Source organism: Hyperoodon ampullatus, assembly GCF_949752795.1.
Source record: "Hyperoodon ampullatus genome assembly, chromosome: 1".
NCBI lineage: Eukaryota > Metazoa > Chordata > Mammalia > Artiodactyla > Ziphiidae > Hyperoodon > Hyperoodon ampullatus.
Genome location: NC_136914.1, coordinates 189,094,335 through 189,110,735, shown reverse-complemented (window position 1 = coordinate 189,110,735; position 16,401 = coordinate 189,094,335). Strand labels below are relative to the sequence as shown.

Here is a 16,401-nt window from a genome sequence, read left to right as displayed (position 1 = left end):
TCATACCACTGTAGGGATTCTGGGAGTGAAGTAGTAAGAATATATTGGAATTTTTTGACACATCCAAGATTTTTTTTTTAAACCAGGCATAGATTTTTCCTAACCTTCTTTTTCAGGTCATACAACTTAGCTGCCATGATTCTTAATTATACTAATTATATAATAATATATGATTAATTTAGTATGTTAATTATATGAATTCTAATATTAATGTATTGGAGCTACTATATTAAGTTTTAAGAAGCAAAAGGTGAACACACTTAAGTCCCAATAGGAAGGAATAGAAAATGATAAGAGAATGAGAGTAGGTTCAGGTGAGCAGGCAAATAAGTTGTAGAATTGAAATTTTCTAAAATTATGTGTGTTGTTTTAGGTGTACAGATGTCACCTTGTTTTCATGTACATTTAAGAATTTATAAAGGGTAACTCTGGCAAAGCTATTTTCTTTGTTACCACCAACCTGGCTTTTCCTTAGAAAATGTGAAACAGAGACACACAACAGGGGCTGTACAACTACAAATGGATTTCCCCTTGTTCAAGATCATTTATTTAAGAGTAAAACAGTTTTTATTTCTCTATAAAGCACATTCACACAAAGAGAAAAGCATTATAAAATAAACTTGGAAATATTTGTTTTTTCCCCCATTAAATCTATACAAACTGATTTTTCTAAAACTTGGGCAGAATGCTTCAGTGATGTCTAGAGTACCTAGTTCTGCCTCAGGTAGAAGCTGAGTTAGTTCCTTATACTTTAATCAGTCCATTCCAATTGCCTGGAAACCTGACTTGTTTCCCCCAACAGTGAACCATAAAGCACTCAAGGATTCATAATCATGAAAAATATCTCTGATAAAACTTTATGCCTATGTCCCTCTAGTTGTGTTGCATCAAAAAAAAAAAAAATCTCTCCATAAATAAGTGGAACCAAAATTGAACAGGATTGGTTGACAAAATTTCAGAGTTTCAATAATAATTCAAAAGCATTTTGATTTTCTGATTCTGTTTAACTTATCTTGTATGCTACCATTAGAAAAAAAGTATTTCAAAAATTCTTGTTCATTAAATGCCACTTAAAACCACATGGCTTTGCTTAGAATTCACAAGGGCTTAAGCATGTTGGTTAAACAAATGGGCTTAACACAATATTCAGTGTTGCTGAATATGGGAAGTACGCCCTTATGCAAATTTTGTTTGTGTGTGACATTATATATATATATATATATATATATATATATATATATATATATATATATATAATATCAGAGTGAAACATGAATCATTTCATTTCAAGAACGATCATGCACATTATCCCCACTTCTGTTCACTGTGTAACTGAACACCCCAACCATTGCAGTAAGTCAAGAAAAAGATATAATGTTTGGAAATGAAGAAATAAACAGTAATTATTTACAGGTGGTATGATCTTAGTTTGAGTTTTTTATGTAGACAGATAAATTATTTAAATTAATATAAGCTTAGCTGGATCAGCATTGTTCAGTACTACTTCCTCTGTTGATGGAACTATTCTATATCTTCACAACCTAACATGGTAACCATTAGTCTCATCACGAAATTAAAATTAACTAAATTAAACAAAATATTCAGCTTCTCAGTAGCCATATCCTGTCAGAATGACTATTATCAAAATGTCTACAAATAACAAATGCTCACAAGGAGAAAAGGGAACCCTTGTACACTGTTGGTTGGAGTGTAAATTGGTGCAACCATTGTGGAAAACAGTATGGAGGTTCAAAAAACTAAAAATAGAACTACCATATGAAAGCAATTCTACTCCTGGGTATATATCCGAAAAAAAAAAAAAACACTAATTCAAAAAGATACATGCACCCCAATGTTCATAGCAGAATTACTTATAATTGCCAAGATATGTAAACAACCTAAGTGTTCATCAACAGATGAATGGATAAAGAAGATGTATTGTGTGTGTATATATATATTTATGTATACACACACACACACACACACACACACACAATGGAATACTACTCAGCCATAAAAAAGAATGAAATTTTGCCATAAGTCAGACAGAGAAAGATAAATACTGTATGATATCATATGTGGAATCTAAAAAATATAGTAAGCTAGTGAATGTAACAAAAAAGAACCAGACTCACAGATATAGAGAACAAATTAGTAGTTACAAGTGGGGGGTGGGCAATGTAGGGGAGGGGGAGTGGGAGGTACAAACCATTGGGTGTAAGATAGGCTGAAGGATGTATTGTACAACACAGGGAATATAGCCAGTATTTTGTAATAACTGTAAATGGAAAGTAACCTTTAAAAATTGTATAAGAAATTTTTAAATGATAAAGAAAAAAGGACACTAGAATGAAGAGCAAAAGACAAAAATGGCTAAAACATTTGAAAGGAAGAATATATTGAGGAGAATTACTTCAGTAGATATAAAGACTTATTATAAGGTAAAGAAGAAAATGTCTTAATTCTACTAAGAACTAGATAAATATATCAGAGTAAGAGAATAGTGAGCTCAAATAAAGGTCCAAGGTCTATGGAAACTTGAGTTAGGAGAGCATGGGCAATACATATTCCAAAACAATTAGTTATCCATAGGGAGATATATGAAATTGGATCCTGACCTCACACTGTACAAATAAGGTCAATTCCAGACCTAAATGCAAAAGAAAAAATTAGAAAAAAAAATCAAAAGACAATTAGGAGAATACTTCTGTCATGTTGGGATAGGAAAAATTTTATTAAATGAGAATTTTAAAGTACAAACAATAAGGGATAATGTGGTTACATATGATAACATTGAAATTAATAGCTTTGGCAAGACATCATAAATACAGTGAAAAGCTAAACTACCGTCTTATGAGTCAATTAAAAAATGACAATTAATTCAATACAAAAATAGGCCAAAAAAATCACAAAAAAGAAATACAACTGGCCCATAAAATAATATGAAAATACCCTACTTTTATTAATAATCAGAGAAATGCCATATAATATTGACCTTTTTGGCAAAAAATCAAAGTCTGACAATATCAAGTGTTGATGACAGTATAGTATAATATGAACTTTCATCCACCGATGGTAGAAATATAACTTGGTGTGACATCTTTGTACCAAGACTGAGTCGATACCTAGTAAAATTGAAGATGCATATACCTTATAACCTTGGTTTTCATTTGTAAGTTTTGATCCTAGTGAAACACTTACCCATGGACACCACAAAACATGCAAAAATGTTCATAAGTAATGTTGTTAATAGCACAACAGACTAATACATAACAACAATAAACCTGGAGGAAGCCCACATTTACATATAGAGAAGAATCAGTGAACTATATAATATTCATATAATGGCATAGTATACAAACAGGAAATGAACTACAACTACATATATTAACATGGATGAATTGGATAAATCTCAAATACAATGCTGTTCAAAAGAAACAAGTTGAAGGATATGTGTGGTATGATATTATTTATATAAAGTTTAAAACCAGGAAAATATGTGGTACTTACGCATGGAATGAGGTGCATGTGAGTGCATGTACACACACTCATTAAAGTAGAAGTACCAGAAAGAGAATCACGAATATAAGATTCACCAGAGATGTTTTGGGGGACGGGAGTGGACACATGGTGAGAGAGATTCTAATTCATTCCTGTGTTGCACAAAAAGTTCAGTTGTCAAACCAGACTCAGGGGAGTCATAGGTCTGAGTCACCCTGAATTTAACTAATGACTTAAGGAATGCAGGCAAACGTCAAGCTCAGAAAAATATTCTTTCCCTGTACATGCCCCAAACTATCAGATACAGCTCCTAAAAGTGTTTTTCTACATTAGGGAACTTTTTTTTTTGAATAACAGGGCCAATTTTTGAGCAATGTGTGTAGAACATTGTTTGAAAAGGGAGATGCTTTGATTTGGGAACTCCTCATTTTTATAATCTATTAACTACACAGGTAGGAAAATGCTTACCTGACAACCCTATTCTCCAGCTGGGTCTGTCCCACAAATCTCTGAGTTCCATGTTTTTTTACAACAAACATCACTTTGCTTATAAAACCTGTTGAATCTGTATTAAAACATTTTATTTTGTTTTTGAATTATTTTTGGTTAAACATGTTGGTTGAGCACATTGATATTGTTTATTGAAGATTTTGGTATTAAAGATTAATTTTATGTGTCCCATTTAAAATATCTAATTTCTATTTTGATTCTTAATTTTAAAAATTATATATATATATATATATATAATTTAAAAAATTGTTCCAAATCTTAAAATTACAATACAATGCATATATTTTATAGAAAAATTAATATATAGACAAGTAAAAGGATTATAAAAATAAACACCTTCTCTTTTATCTACCTGGAACTAAAAGTAGTTAAAGTTCTAAATAGCATTTTATGGCAACAAGAGCAATGGTAGAGATTTGGGATAACTGCAATCAAACGCATGGAATTTCTGAAGTAGGAAGTGAGAGAAATGGAACAAAGGGGAAAATAAAGAAAAAAGAACCAACTTTGGGGGGCACTCAAAATTAAGAGGATGCTTTTCATTGATGTTCTCATTTAATTCACACATAGCACACAAGTACATCCATATGAGATATCCCTCCCATTTTTCGGGCAAGGTGGTGGGGTAATGGGTTCAAATAGACTAAATATTACCTTTAAGGCTCCATAGCTAGTTCCCTTCCACAGCATTGTGGATCATAAACTACTTTATGGTTTAGGTGAAAAGACTATGTATACAGGTCAAGGTTAGAGAAGCTATATCTGTATGTATAACTTTTTCTACCTTGAATTTTTTTTTTTTAGAATTAAAGATGCAAATGTCCATGACTGGTGTCTGTGCATATTTAGAATGATTCATTATATATATAAAGAAAAACTGTGGAAACTACAACTACAACTAAAGGGAAACTTTTATTCTTGCTCTTTGAGCTGCTTGTTTTTTCACATATATGAACTATAGGAGATAGATTTTTCCTCATATTTATCATATAAGCAGGAAGTGATTTATTCCATAGGTGACCCGTTTTTTATGTCTCTTACTGCTTTTCAGTAACATATTTTTTAAGAACATTTCAAAACCCACCCAAATTTCTCCATGGCTTGCGTAAATCTGCCATTTTGAGTTTATAATCTTTTTTGTTACCCAAATGGCAAAGGTACAGTTATATGTATCCTTATATCTAATTTGAATTAATGAGCTTAACTTATAGTATATTACACCTTAATCATTGAGGTTTTTTTAACAGCCAGGAGGACTGACAGAAGTAATTTTGTTGAGTTGTCTCATTGTGCAGATAAGAAAACTGAGGTTCAGAAATGAAACAGTGTATCAGTGTTTTTCAAAGGTTGGTCTGTAGAACATTTGCATCTAAATCACCCACATTAATCTTTTGAAATGCAGATTTCCAAAACCCATTCAATCAAAACCTCAGGAATAAGAGTTCAGTAACCTTTATTTTAAACAAGCCTGCACGCCTCCTCTCCCCACCACACACACACACAGTTTGAGAATCACTGGGCTAGTATATTTCCATTCACATCTGTGAAAGCCTCATCAGTAAGCATATGAGTATCTCTCTTACATAGCTCAGTGGTTAAGTGTTAAAAACTTCATTTCCATGCTTTTGAAACACCACGTGGAGGAGTAATCAAATGGGTCAGTGGAGAGTAATAATTGAATTCCCTCCACCTTGCATAGACCTTTTTAATACTTATAAAAATTCGGGTCTTTGACATCCAGTCTCTAAATTCAGAAACCTGAAGCATAGTATTTTTAAATGTGTTTAAGTGTCTGGCATTGTCTCAAGAAATTAGTTTTTCTACTTCATTACATTTTCCAGGTAGGTGAATTTTAACTATTTAAACTTTTTAGATGACACGTAGCTAGTATTATATTTGTAGAACTTTAGGGGGAAGTGAATTAACACAAAGGTACAATTTACTACATTTATGTCTTCATTCAACAAATACATTATCACTTGCTTTCAATGGACTATCACCCAACTCCCAAGTCCTATATGGGCGGAGATATCTTGTTAGTAATGAAGCTTTTCTGTTCATGCAGTTTACTACTCTTTATTGACTACTTACTATAAATTACAGAGAATATCAAAGAAATGCCCATTTCTTTGAAGAGCATACTATTCATTATGGTAAAATAAAGACACATATGTAATTTATATATCTTCAAAAAATGAAATCCTGCTGAATGAAACATATGGATTATGAGAACAATAGTCTGGTAGAGACCTGCAGGAAGTCTTCATGGAAATGAGACTGGCCTTTGAATGAAGGCTGGCTTCTTCTTGGCCAAGAGATAGGCATGTCCTAGTATAACTGGGATGTACATGTAGAGAGGTGTATAGAAAGATGTTAAGCGAAGCCAAAAAATGGAGACAGTATAAACGTCCATCTGCAAGGAAATTGATAAATAAATATAGGATGAAAGAAGACACTAAAACATTAAAACAAATTAACTAGATTTATATATAATAGCATGGAATAAATAATTAAAATAATGATAAGAAAAAATGTAAGTCGCAGAATGATTCATACTGTATTATGCTATCCATATATTTTTAAAACACATGCATATAAACACATAAAAAAAGACTGGAGGAACACTACTAAATCCATCATAGTGATTGCCTCATAGAAAGTTGGAAGTGGGAATAGATTTGAAGATTTGAGTGAAATTCAAATTTCTGAATAATTTATTATTTCTTGACAACAACTTGAAAGCATAACAAAATACATGGAGATTACTTCTTGGGGTGCATGTGAAGTCATGATATTATTCTTTGGCCCCTTTAATGGTAATGCACTTTTTCTCTTCATGAAAATAAGTTTTAAAAAAAGAAGAAATAAGAAATGGAACGAACATCATTAACCAGTGTTTATTTGATCATCCAGTGTGTATGCCGTGGATACAGGCTTTCATTGTTTCTCTTTCTAGGTAAATGTCACTCGTGAAGACTCGCCAAGTGAAGACCCAGTCTTTCTTAGAACCTTAGGAAAAGGAGATTGGTTTGGAGAGAAAGCCTTGCAGGGGTAAGTAGATCACATGTTACAAAGATTTTGGTTGACTGCTACATAAATTTGTCTTACATATTGAGCTTCTAGCACAATAGGGTGTTTAGTGCTTATTCTACCATCCAACACAGACCCTTGATGATCAATTTTATTTATTTCCAGCTGGACTTAGAATCTATTTGGGTAGGCTATGGAATTGAGTGGTTAACATCTGTAATCAATCATTTTATATAATTTTATATCAATAGGAAAAATTCTCCTTAATTATAATCTCTATAAAGACTAAAAGAGAGGGAGAAGTCTCTGCTAAGCTTATTTCGTACGACAGTTTTACTCAGAATCATAGGAAGATGATTGCTTGAGAATTTTGACGTCTCTAAACCTGATTGTACAAACAATACATCAAAAGGCAATGAAGCCTTTCTGGGATTCACCTCTGGATGGTGGTTTTCATCACTAGCTACGGTAGTGGAGGTGGAAGAGGAGGTGCAGGTGAAGGTAAATCACATCCAGCTTCACTGTGGATGGGCTCAAAAGGCATTTTACATACCATTTGTACTTTAATCTTTCTCTCTTGATTATTATATATGTAGAGGATTCTGGAGAATAATATCACCTGATTTAATTGATCCAAGATTAGATGCCTCTGTGGAAAATGTCATTTCCAGCAGAGCCAAAGAACCAGAAACATATCAGTCACTTCTGATTGAGATCACAAGTGGGACATCAGAAAATAAAACATAATTGAGAATTGACAGATTTTCTTTTGTAGCTTATTGTCAGTGAATTTTGGTGCTAACTAAAGAAAGGTTTAGAGTGAAAACACCTTCCCAGAATGTGTCCCAGGAAGTGAACTTGGGGATATGGTTTACAGAAAAGTTACTAAATTTTGCTCTGATATCAACATTTAAGTTAATGGTATTACGTCTAGATTGAATTCATTCTAGCATATGGTTATTCTTGTGAACTGTCTGGTGCCAAATCTCTCTTTTGCACATATTCAGTCATCTTCACTGGCCTCTTCACTCCACCCTCACCAATTTCCATCATACCTGCCCCCCAACCTACCTCCATCCCTCTTTCTCATGCCCTTTATGCTCATCTTCTCACCACTCAACCTGGCTTTATCAGCCTACTCTATGTGTGCCCTCTTAAACCTCACCAGGGATTTGCTACTTACATCATAGAATTGTCTTTCTTTTCTGTCTTCATTTAACATCACTGCTCAGTCATAGTTTTACACTGTTGACCACCCCTTCCTTCTTTAGAATCCCCATCCTTTGAGACCCTTGCAATTATTAGCCAATTGTTAGCACTTTTTAGAATTTCTTATTTCATTTCCTAAAATTCACCATTGTTTTGTCCTCAGCTCTATCACATACATCTTGCTACACATCCAGATCTATGACTGCCTATTATCTTGATGCAAAGAAATCCCAAATACTTATATGCTGATTTGAGCTCAGTATCTGGCACTTTTGAAATCAACGTGTATTTGTTGAATGAATGAATGAGTGAGTGAACAAATGAAGCTCCCAGATGATCCCCTATCTTGCAGTCCTTTCTGCAATTGATCACTTTCATGACTTGAGTTTCAGGTTTAATCCAATAACTCATGAGTCAATCCATCTACACCATTGCTTCAAGAGCTCTACCTAACTTGAAACCATGTAGAATTCATATTGGCATCAGATAATGTCAAATTCTAAGCCAAATACACACCTCACATGTGTAGTAATGGGAAATATATAAGCCCAAGTTGAACCTGAGAGAGATGGGATTGAGCTCCCACTTGCTCCCTCCCCCTTCCCCTAATGTTTGAATCTTTAGCACAGCATATGGTTAAGAGTTCCAGCACAGAAGTCAGACTGCCTAGGTTAGGTTCTACTCTGTAATTTACAGATTATGAGCCCCTGAGAGGCTCTCCTTTGATCTGAATGGAGATGATGATTGTACCTAACTTTTTGGGTTGTTGTGAGGAATAATCAAGGGGATACTTACAAAGCATTCAGGTGAGTACCTAGAATTTAGATTAGTGCTCAAAAACGTTAGCTGCTATCATCACCACCACCATCATGTTTATTTTTATTTATTGTCATCATCATCCCCATTCCCAAGACTGTTCTGCTACTTCTTGACTACAGTTTAGAGCACCTGGTATAATTGACATAGCATTAAATTTTGAATCATCCACTCACTAAGCCAGCCAGTTAATCTCTCTGGGTCTGTTTCTGAATTTGTAAACTGACCCAGTTGAAGTAGATGATCTCTAAGTTTCCTTAGGTCATGTGCCAAATGCAGCCCTGGGCCACCCTGTTGAATGGCGGCATTTGATAGCAAACCTCTGTCAGCAGGGCCCCTCCCTCCAGGAATTATCCCAGCTGTTATCTATCATTCTGAACACCTTGGCCACATGTTAGGCCCTTCCTTGTTAATGCAAAAATGAATAAGCCAAGTCAGTTTAACAGACTTTGGTATTAGAAGTCTATATTTCCATAGTTTCTCCTCTCATGGACTGTGATCTAGGCAAGTTAATTAACCTGTTTATTTTTTTTTAATTAGTAAGATGATAGCACATAAAATCATATAACAAATACTGGATACAACATTTTAATATTTTGCAATATTTGAATCTTATTAACACTCATTTATTTATTTAGAAATGAAATATAATAGATACAATTCAAACCTCTTTTGTATCCTCCCCAAGTACTTTCTCTCCCTTCCACTATCACCATCCTGTCCCTGTACCATAAAGACAGGAAAGAAAGAATTCAGATCTCTCAGTTGCAAGGCTTGGGTTTCTGTTTCTCTCAGGGAAAACCTCTTTGATGCTTACCTGGGACAACATACAGAGTTATTTCTAAAGCTTGTGTTTTGTGTGTAGAAATACTCTAGGACTTATAAACGGCTCCATCCCAGCTGCTTTTTTCTTTTTTAACATCTTTTTTGGAGTATAACTGCTTTCCAATGGTGTGTTAGTTTATGCTTTATAACAAAGTGAATCGGCTATACATATATGTACATCCCCATATCCCCTCCCTCTTGCGTCTCCCTCCCACCCTTCCTATCCCACCCCTCTAGGTGGTCACAAAGCACCGAGCTGATCTCCCTATGCTATGCGGCTGCTTCCCACTAGGTATCTGTTTTACATTTGGTAGTATATATAAGTCCATGCCACTCTCTCACTTCGTCCCAGCTTACCCTTCCCCCTCCCCGTGTCCTCAAGTCCATTCTCTACGTCTGTGTCTTTACTCCTGTCCTGCCCCTATGTTAAAAAAAAAATTAAAAAAAAATGTTCTGAAGAACCTAGGGACAGGCCAGCTGCTGTCTTGATAGGGTCATAACAGGACTTCTTCACCCGCCCTTCATGATCTCTCCTGCCAAGCTCCAGCTCATTTCTCTAACCTTAGGACTCCTCTCTATTTCCTGCACCTGAGACTTTTAGGGTTTTTCTTCTTTTGTTTCTTTGTCTTTTGTAGTGAGGATTATAATTAATATGGTTTTAGTGAAGATTATTCTTATGAGGATTATAATGGATTATCTATGTAAAATGTAACAGAATGTCTAGTGGGATTTTTTCCCTGTTGTCCTGGATTTGTGGCTAAGGTCCAAAGCCCAAAATCTGTCAGTACTTAGGGCCAGCTTCTTTTTACACAACTGACCGGGAAGAGCCAGAATTGCTTTATTAGTATCACTCCTTCATCCATAAGATGGGACAAGTAGGGACATCTGAGGTTGTCCTGTTGAGGAGAGCAGTGTTATCAAAAGAAGTAGTTCCCTCAATTCTCTGGTCTCAGCTTGCTTCCTTGCTGAGGATTTACAGATAAACAGGAAATTAAAATAAAGAGTGTGCTAAATGGTATTATGGGAGAATTACGAAGTGTCATAGCATCATTATTATATCTCTATGTCATCCCAAAACTTTTTCCTCAATTCCAGACCCAGTTTCCTGTGAGGACATCACTTAGTTACTTCAAATGGCACTAAGACAAAGCTAAATTTATTCTTTTCTCTACCCCCAACCAAGTGTCTTCCTTTCAAGTGATCCCTATCGCCCTAAATGTTTCTCAAACCAGACATTTGGAAATTATCTCTGACTCTTTTCTTTCCTAAAATTCCCTAATCTCTGATAACTAATCCTATTGATTCTACCTTCTGAATAACTCTCAGCATCACCTATGTCTTGCCATTCTCACTGCCACTGTTCTGATTAGTTCTGATTAATGCTCTGTCATCTGGATTTTGCTGTTGGTGCTTCTAATTGGTCATTCTGTGTCCAGTCTTGCTCACCTCTCATCTATTCCACACACTATGATATGTTCACGGTATTAGTTTCTAGGTGGCCATGATAAATTATCACAAACTGAGTGTCTTAAAACAACAGAAATTATTGTTAAATAATTCTGCAGACTAGAAGTTCAAACTCAAGGTGTCACTGTGGCCATGTGTCCTCTGAAAGCTCTAGGGAAGAATCTGTCCCATGTCTCTCTCCTGGCTTCTGGAAGCTTCCAGCAATCCTTGATAGGTTTGGCTGGTAGCTTCATCATTCCAATTTCTGTCTCCTTCTTCACATGGCTGTCTCCCCTCTGTTTATGTCTCTGTATCAAAATCTCTCTCTCCTTGTAAGGATACCAGTCATTACATTCAAGGCCTACCCTATTCCAGTATAACATCATCTTAACTCAATTATGTCTGCAAAGACCCTATTTCCAAATAAGTTCACGTTCACGGGTCTGGGGGCTTAGGATGTTGACATAGCTTTTGAGGGGACACAATTCAATCTGGAACTGTCTCTGAAACAACCAGCCTCAGATCATTTTCCTTCTCAAAGGCTGTCTGTGGCACTCCTTGTTGTGAGATCTGTTCCCATATTACTACTGCAGTCTCATCACCCATGTGCCTGCTTCGTGATCTATATTCTAGTCATACTAAGATATTTTTTATGTCATCATAATCCCCATGAGGTATTTTGCTATTAGGCATTTGCCATTTGAATCATCTTTTATGATTACAGTTCCTCCTGGCATGGATGAATAACTAAATTCATAACAAGCCACAAGTGGGATGTAAGAACCTGGGAGTCCAGCACAGCACAGAACCCAAATGTGTAGGCATGTAGAAGCTGACCTGTTGTTCTGTAGGCACTTATGATATGGACATATTCTCTCCTTTCTTAACATAAAGATGTCCAGGCTACAATACCTCATTGAGCTCTGATGTCAAGGAACTCATCAGAAGATTTATGGAAATTATATCTTTGTTTTGAAGAAGCTATATTGCATACAAAATATAATTACACATCTCCCCCCCCGCCACATATTCACAACCCCCTCCTACACACACATGCTAAATTACAGATAGTAGTATGAGAACACCTTTGGCCTAGCCTACACACACACACACACACACACACACACACACAATGAATTTAATTTAATCAACAAAATTTGAGCATATGCTCTCTGGACTTCTCCAAAGAATACCTTTACCTGGAATATAAAGTTAGCTGTAGAAAACAATTTTTATTGTTGTTTGAATTTACTTGATAATCTTGTTAATGTTTTAGTGTGCACTGTAGACTCAGATATATCACTAGAAGTTGATTTAGCTTTTATAATTGTCAGTAACTGATCAGTAAACCAAGATACATTAGTTTTAAATACATTAGGAAATCGGTTGTTTTTTAAAAAGATCTGTTAAATGCAAGAAGAGTTATAAGACAGGACTTCTCTTCTGGAAGAAGGCTTTGGGCCTGCTTACCTAAATGACTGTTTATATAAAAGGGATCCGATTTTTGTAGATGGTTGGGGAACATCACAGTGTCTTAGTATTTTTCCATAAAATATTTTCTTTATCCCTGCTGTCTTAAATACAGGATCATTTCAGTGGTGGAAATTGAGCTACTTACAAAACAATTCAGTCCCTCATTGTTATTCTCCAACATGTCATTCAGACAGATAATTTCCTTCCGGTGCCATAAGATAAGAAAATATAATGTAAATTTGAAAATCTCTTCAAAAACAGATATAAAAATATTTCATTTGAAGCTAATTTCCTTGTTAATGAACTTGGCTAGTATTTTGTGTCTGTCATTTTTATTTTTTCTGAGTCTAAATGATTGCTTCTTAAGTTTTCCTTCATACAGTATAGAAGAAAAATTACTTGCTATCAAGCATACTTTGGACAGGCAACAAAGATTTTAATTAGATTCATTGTCATTACACTAATCACTTGTGATGAGTGAAAAAAATGTTTTCAAACCATCGGAATATTCTTGCCAAAAATTATCTTTGAAGGTAACATTTACTAATGTATTCTGATTGAGACTGTATCCACATGAAACAAACATTTCCAGCTGTATTTGGCTTCACATTGTTCTCATTCCTCATTCATACAATGAAATGAGAGTGGAAGATCTTTCAGAAAATATGCTATGTGATAGTTGTCTCACCCCATGTTCCAGGACATTTCAAGTAGTATTTAAGGGGCTTCAAGTTCACCACCCCTTCCCAGGGCCATGTTCAAATATGTCAATAAATAATCATATAGGTATCCATAATTTAATCAAGCAACAAACAATCAAAAATTGAAAAAGTACCATTTATAATAGCTTTAAAATTATGAAGTAATTGGAGATAAATTTGACAAAAGATGTATAAAACATGTATACTGAAAATTATAAAACATTTCCAAGAGAAATGTTGAGATATACTGTATTTGTTACAACATTTTCATGCATCATAAGACTCAATATTTTTCTCCTCGATTGATCTACACATCCAGTGAAATCCCAGTCAAAATCCCAGCAGGCTTTTTTGTAGAAATTGATTTTAAAATTCATATGGAAATTTAAGGGACCTAGAGTAGTCAAAAGAATTTTGAAAAGAAGAAATTTAGAAGATTAAATCTACTAGACTTTGAGACTTATTTTAAAGCCACAATACTTAAGGCAGTGTGGTATTGATGTCACGATAGGCAAACGGATCTGAGGAACAGAATAAAGAGTTGCAAAATCAACCATGCATATATTGCTGGCTTAGTCAGCTTGGGCTGCCATAACAAAATATCATACAGTGGGTGGCTTCAACAACAGAAGCTTATTTTCTCACAGTTCTGGAGGTTGGAAGTCTGAGATCAGGGTGCCTACATGGTTGGGTTCTGGTGATGACTCACTTCATGGCTTGCATATGGCTGCCTTCTTGCTATGTGCTCACATAGCCTTTCCTCAGCATCAGCACATGGAGAGAGAGAGTGCAAGCTTTCTGGTGTCATTTCTTATAAGGGCACTAATTCCATCATAAGGGCCCCACCCTTATGACCCCATCTAAACCTAGGTATCTCCCAAAGGCTCCATCTCTAAATACCATCATACTGGGGATTAGGGCTTCATCATACAAATCAGTGGTAGTGGGGCACACAGTTCAGTCCATAGCATTTGTTAATTGATTCTCAATGGCAGTTCAAAGACAGTTCAGTTAAGAAAGGTCAGCCATTCACCATTTTCCATAAATGGTATTGAAACAACTAAACATCCATTAATTTTTTTTAAAAAACTTGGCTCTATACCTTGCACCATATACAAAAATTAACTTAAAATATATCATAGACCTCAATGTGAAACTATAACTATAAAATCTTTAGGAAAAAAATGTAGGAGATAAATTTTGTGAACTTTGGTTAAGCAAAGAATACACACACACACACACACACACATATATGTACACATACACACACTACCTAAACGTAATCCATAAAAGAAAAAAATATACTTCATTAAAATTATAGAATTCTGTTCTTTCAAAAACACTATCAGGAGTAGGAAAATAAAATATGTTTTCTTCACAGACTGAGAGAAAATATTTGCAAATCATATATACAAAAAAACCTTGATTGCAGACTATATAAAGAAATCTCAAATCTCAATAATTAGGAAACAACCCAATTTTTAAATAGGCAAATGATTTGGACAGATATTTCATCAGTCAAGAGAAACTGACCACAAATAAGCACATGAACATTTGCTCACCACGATTTGTCCTTAGGGTAATGCAAATTAAAACCACAATGTACATTGGAATGGCTAAAATTTAGAAGATGGTGGAGAGGATGTGGAACAAGTAGAACTTTTGTATATTGCTGGGAGGGCAGTGACAAAAATGGAACCAACACTTTTGAAAACAGTTTTGCAGCTTCTTAAAAAGTTAAACGTATTACCTGCCACATTATTCATCCATCCCATTCCTAGCTATTTATATGAAACCTGAAAGCTTATGTCCATGAAAAGACTTGTCCACAAATGCTCATGACAGCTTTATTTGTAATATCCCCAAACTTGAAACAACCCAAATGTGTGTCAACAGATGAATGGATAAACAAATCATGGTATAGTCATACACTGAAGTACTTTTGAGCAATAAAAACAGTGAAGTATTGACATTCAACAACATAGAGCCATATCAAAGTAATTGTGATGAGTGAAATAAACCAGATAAAAAGAGTACATATTGTGTGCTTCCATTTATATAAAATCTAGAAAATGCCAACTAATCTATAGTGACAGAAAGCAGATCAGCTTTTACCTAGGGAAGAGGAAAGACCCTTGCCTTCTCCAAGAGGAAATGGGTGTTTCCGAGCTGTTGAGTTAATTCTCTACTTCAGTCTTTTTCTGAACAATAGTCATTGAAAATATGGATTTATACATCTAGGTAAATAAGTTTAATACTAAGTAAAGAAATAATATACAAAATAAAGTATATATTTTACATAAAGTGTTTATTATTGTACTGCTTAAAGTCATCTGAAGCTGTAGTGATCCTCACATTCCACATTAGGAAATGTAAGGTAAACTATTTATTAAGACAGTTAAACCAGCATGCCTATATGTAACTACAGTACGTTATGCTACAAGATTTTAAATTTAAACAGCATGCACTTTAATGTTGCTCTCTTAAATTTGTCTAGTTACTCTTATCAAAAATGTATTGTTGGGCCTCCCTGGTGGCGCAGTGGTTGGGGGTCCGCCTGCCGATGCAGGGGATACGGGTTCGTGCCCCGGTCTGGGAGGATCCCATATATACCGCGGAGCGGCTGGGCCCGTGAGCCGTGGCTGCTGGGCCTGTGCGTCCGGAGCCTGTGCTCCGCAGCGGGAGAGGCCACAGCAGTGAGAGGCCCGCGTACCACAAAAAAAAAAAAAAAAAAAAAAAAAAAAAAAAAAAAAAAAAAAATGTATTGTTTACTGTTTGATGCTGAGGTGTTTAAAGGTAAATAAGACTGATTTCCTGCCCTCCAAGATACCGTGCCAATACTCTTACCTACGTTATTCTGTTTCATACTCACAGCAATCATTATTAGCCC

General features: G+C 35.1%; 1 protein-coding gene across 2 annotated transcripts in view; it reads left to right on the top strand.

Annotated features, from left to right (window-relative positions):
• Window positions 1–16,401, top strand: part of PRKG1 (protein kinase cGMP-dependent 1) — a gene marked incomplete at both ends in the record, with an annotated part of 1,229,056 nt that overhangs the window by 1,026,666 nt on the left and 185,989 nt on the right. For both annotated transcript variants that reach the window (XM_079717816.1, XM_079717815.1), the window contains one exon: window positions 6,968–7,062. In XM_079717816.1, coding sequence (XP_079573942.1) covers window positions 6,968–7,062 — 95 coding nt within the window. The remainder of the gene's footprint in view (window positions 1–6,967; window positions 7,063–16,401) is intronic.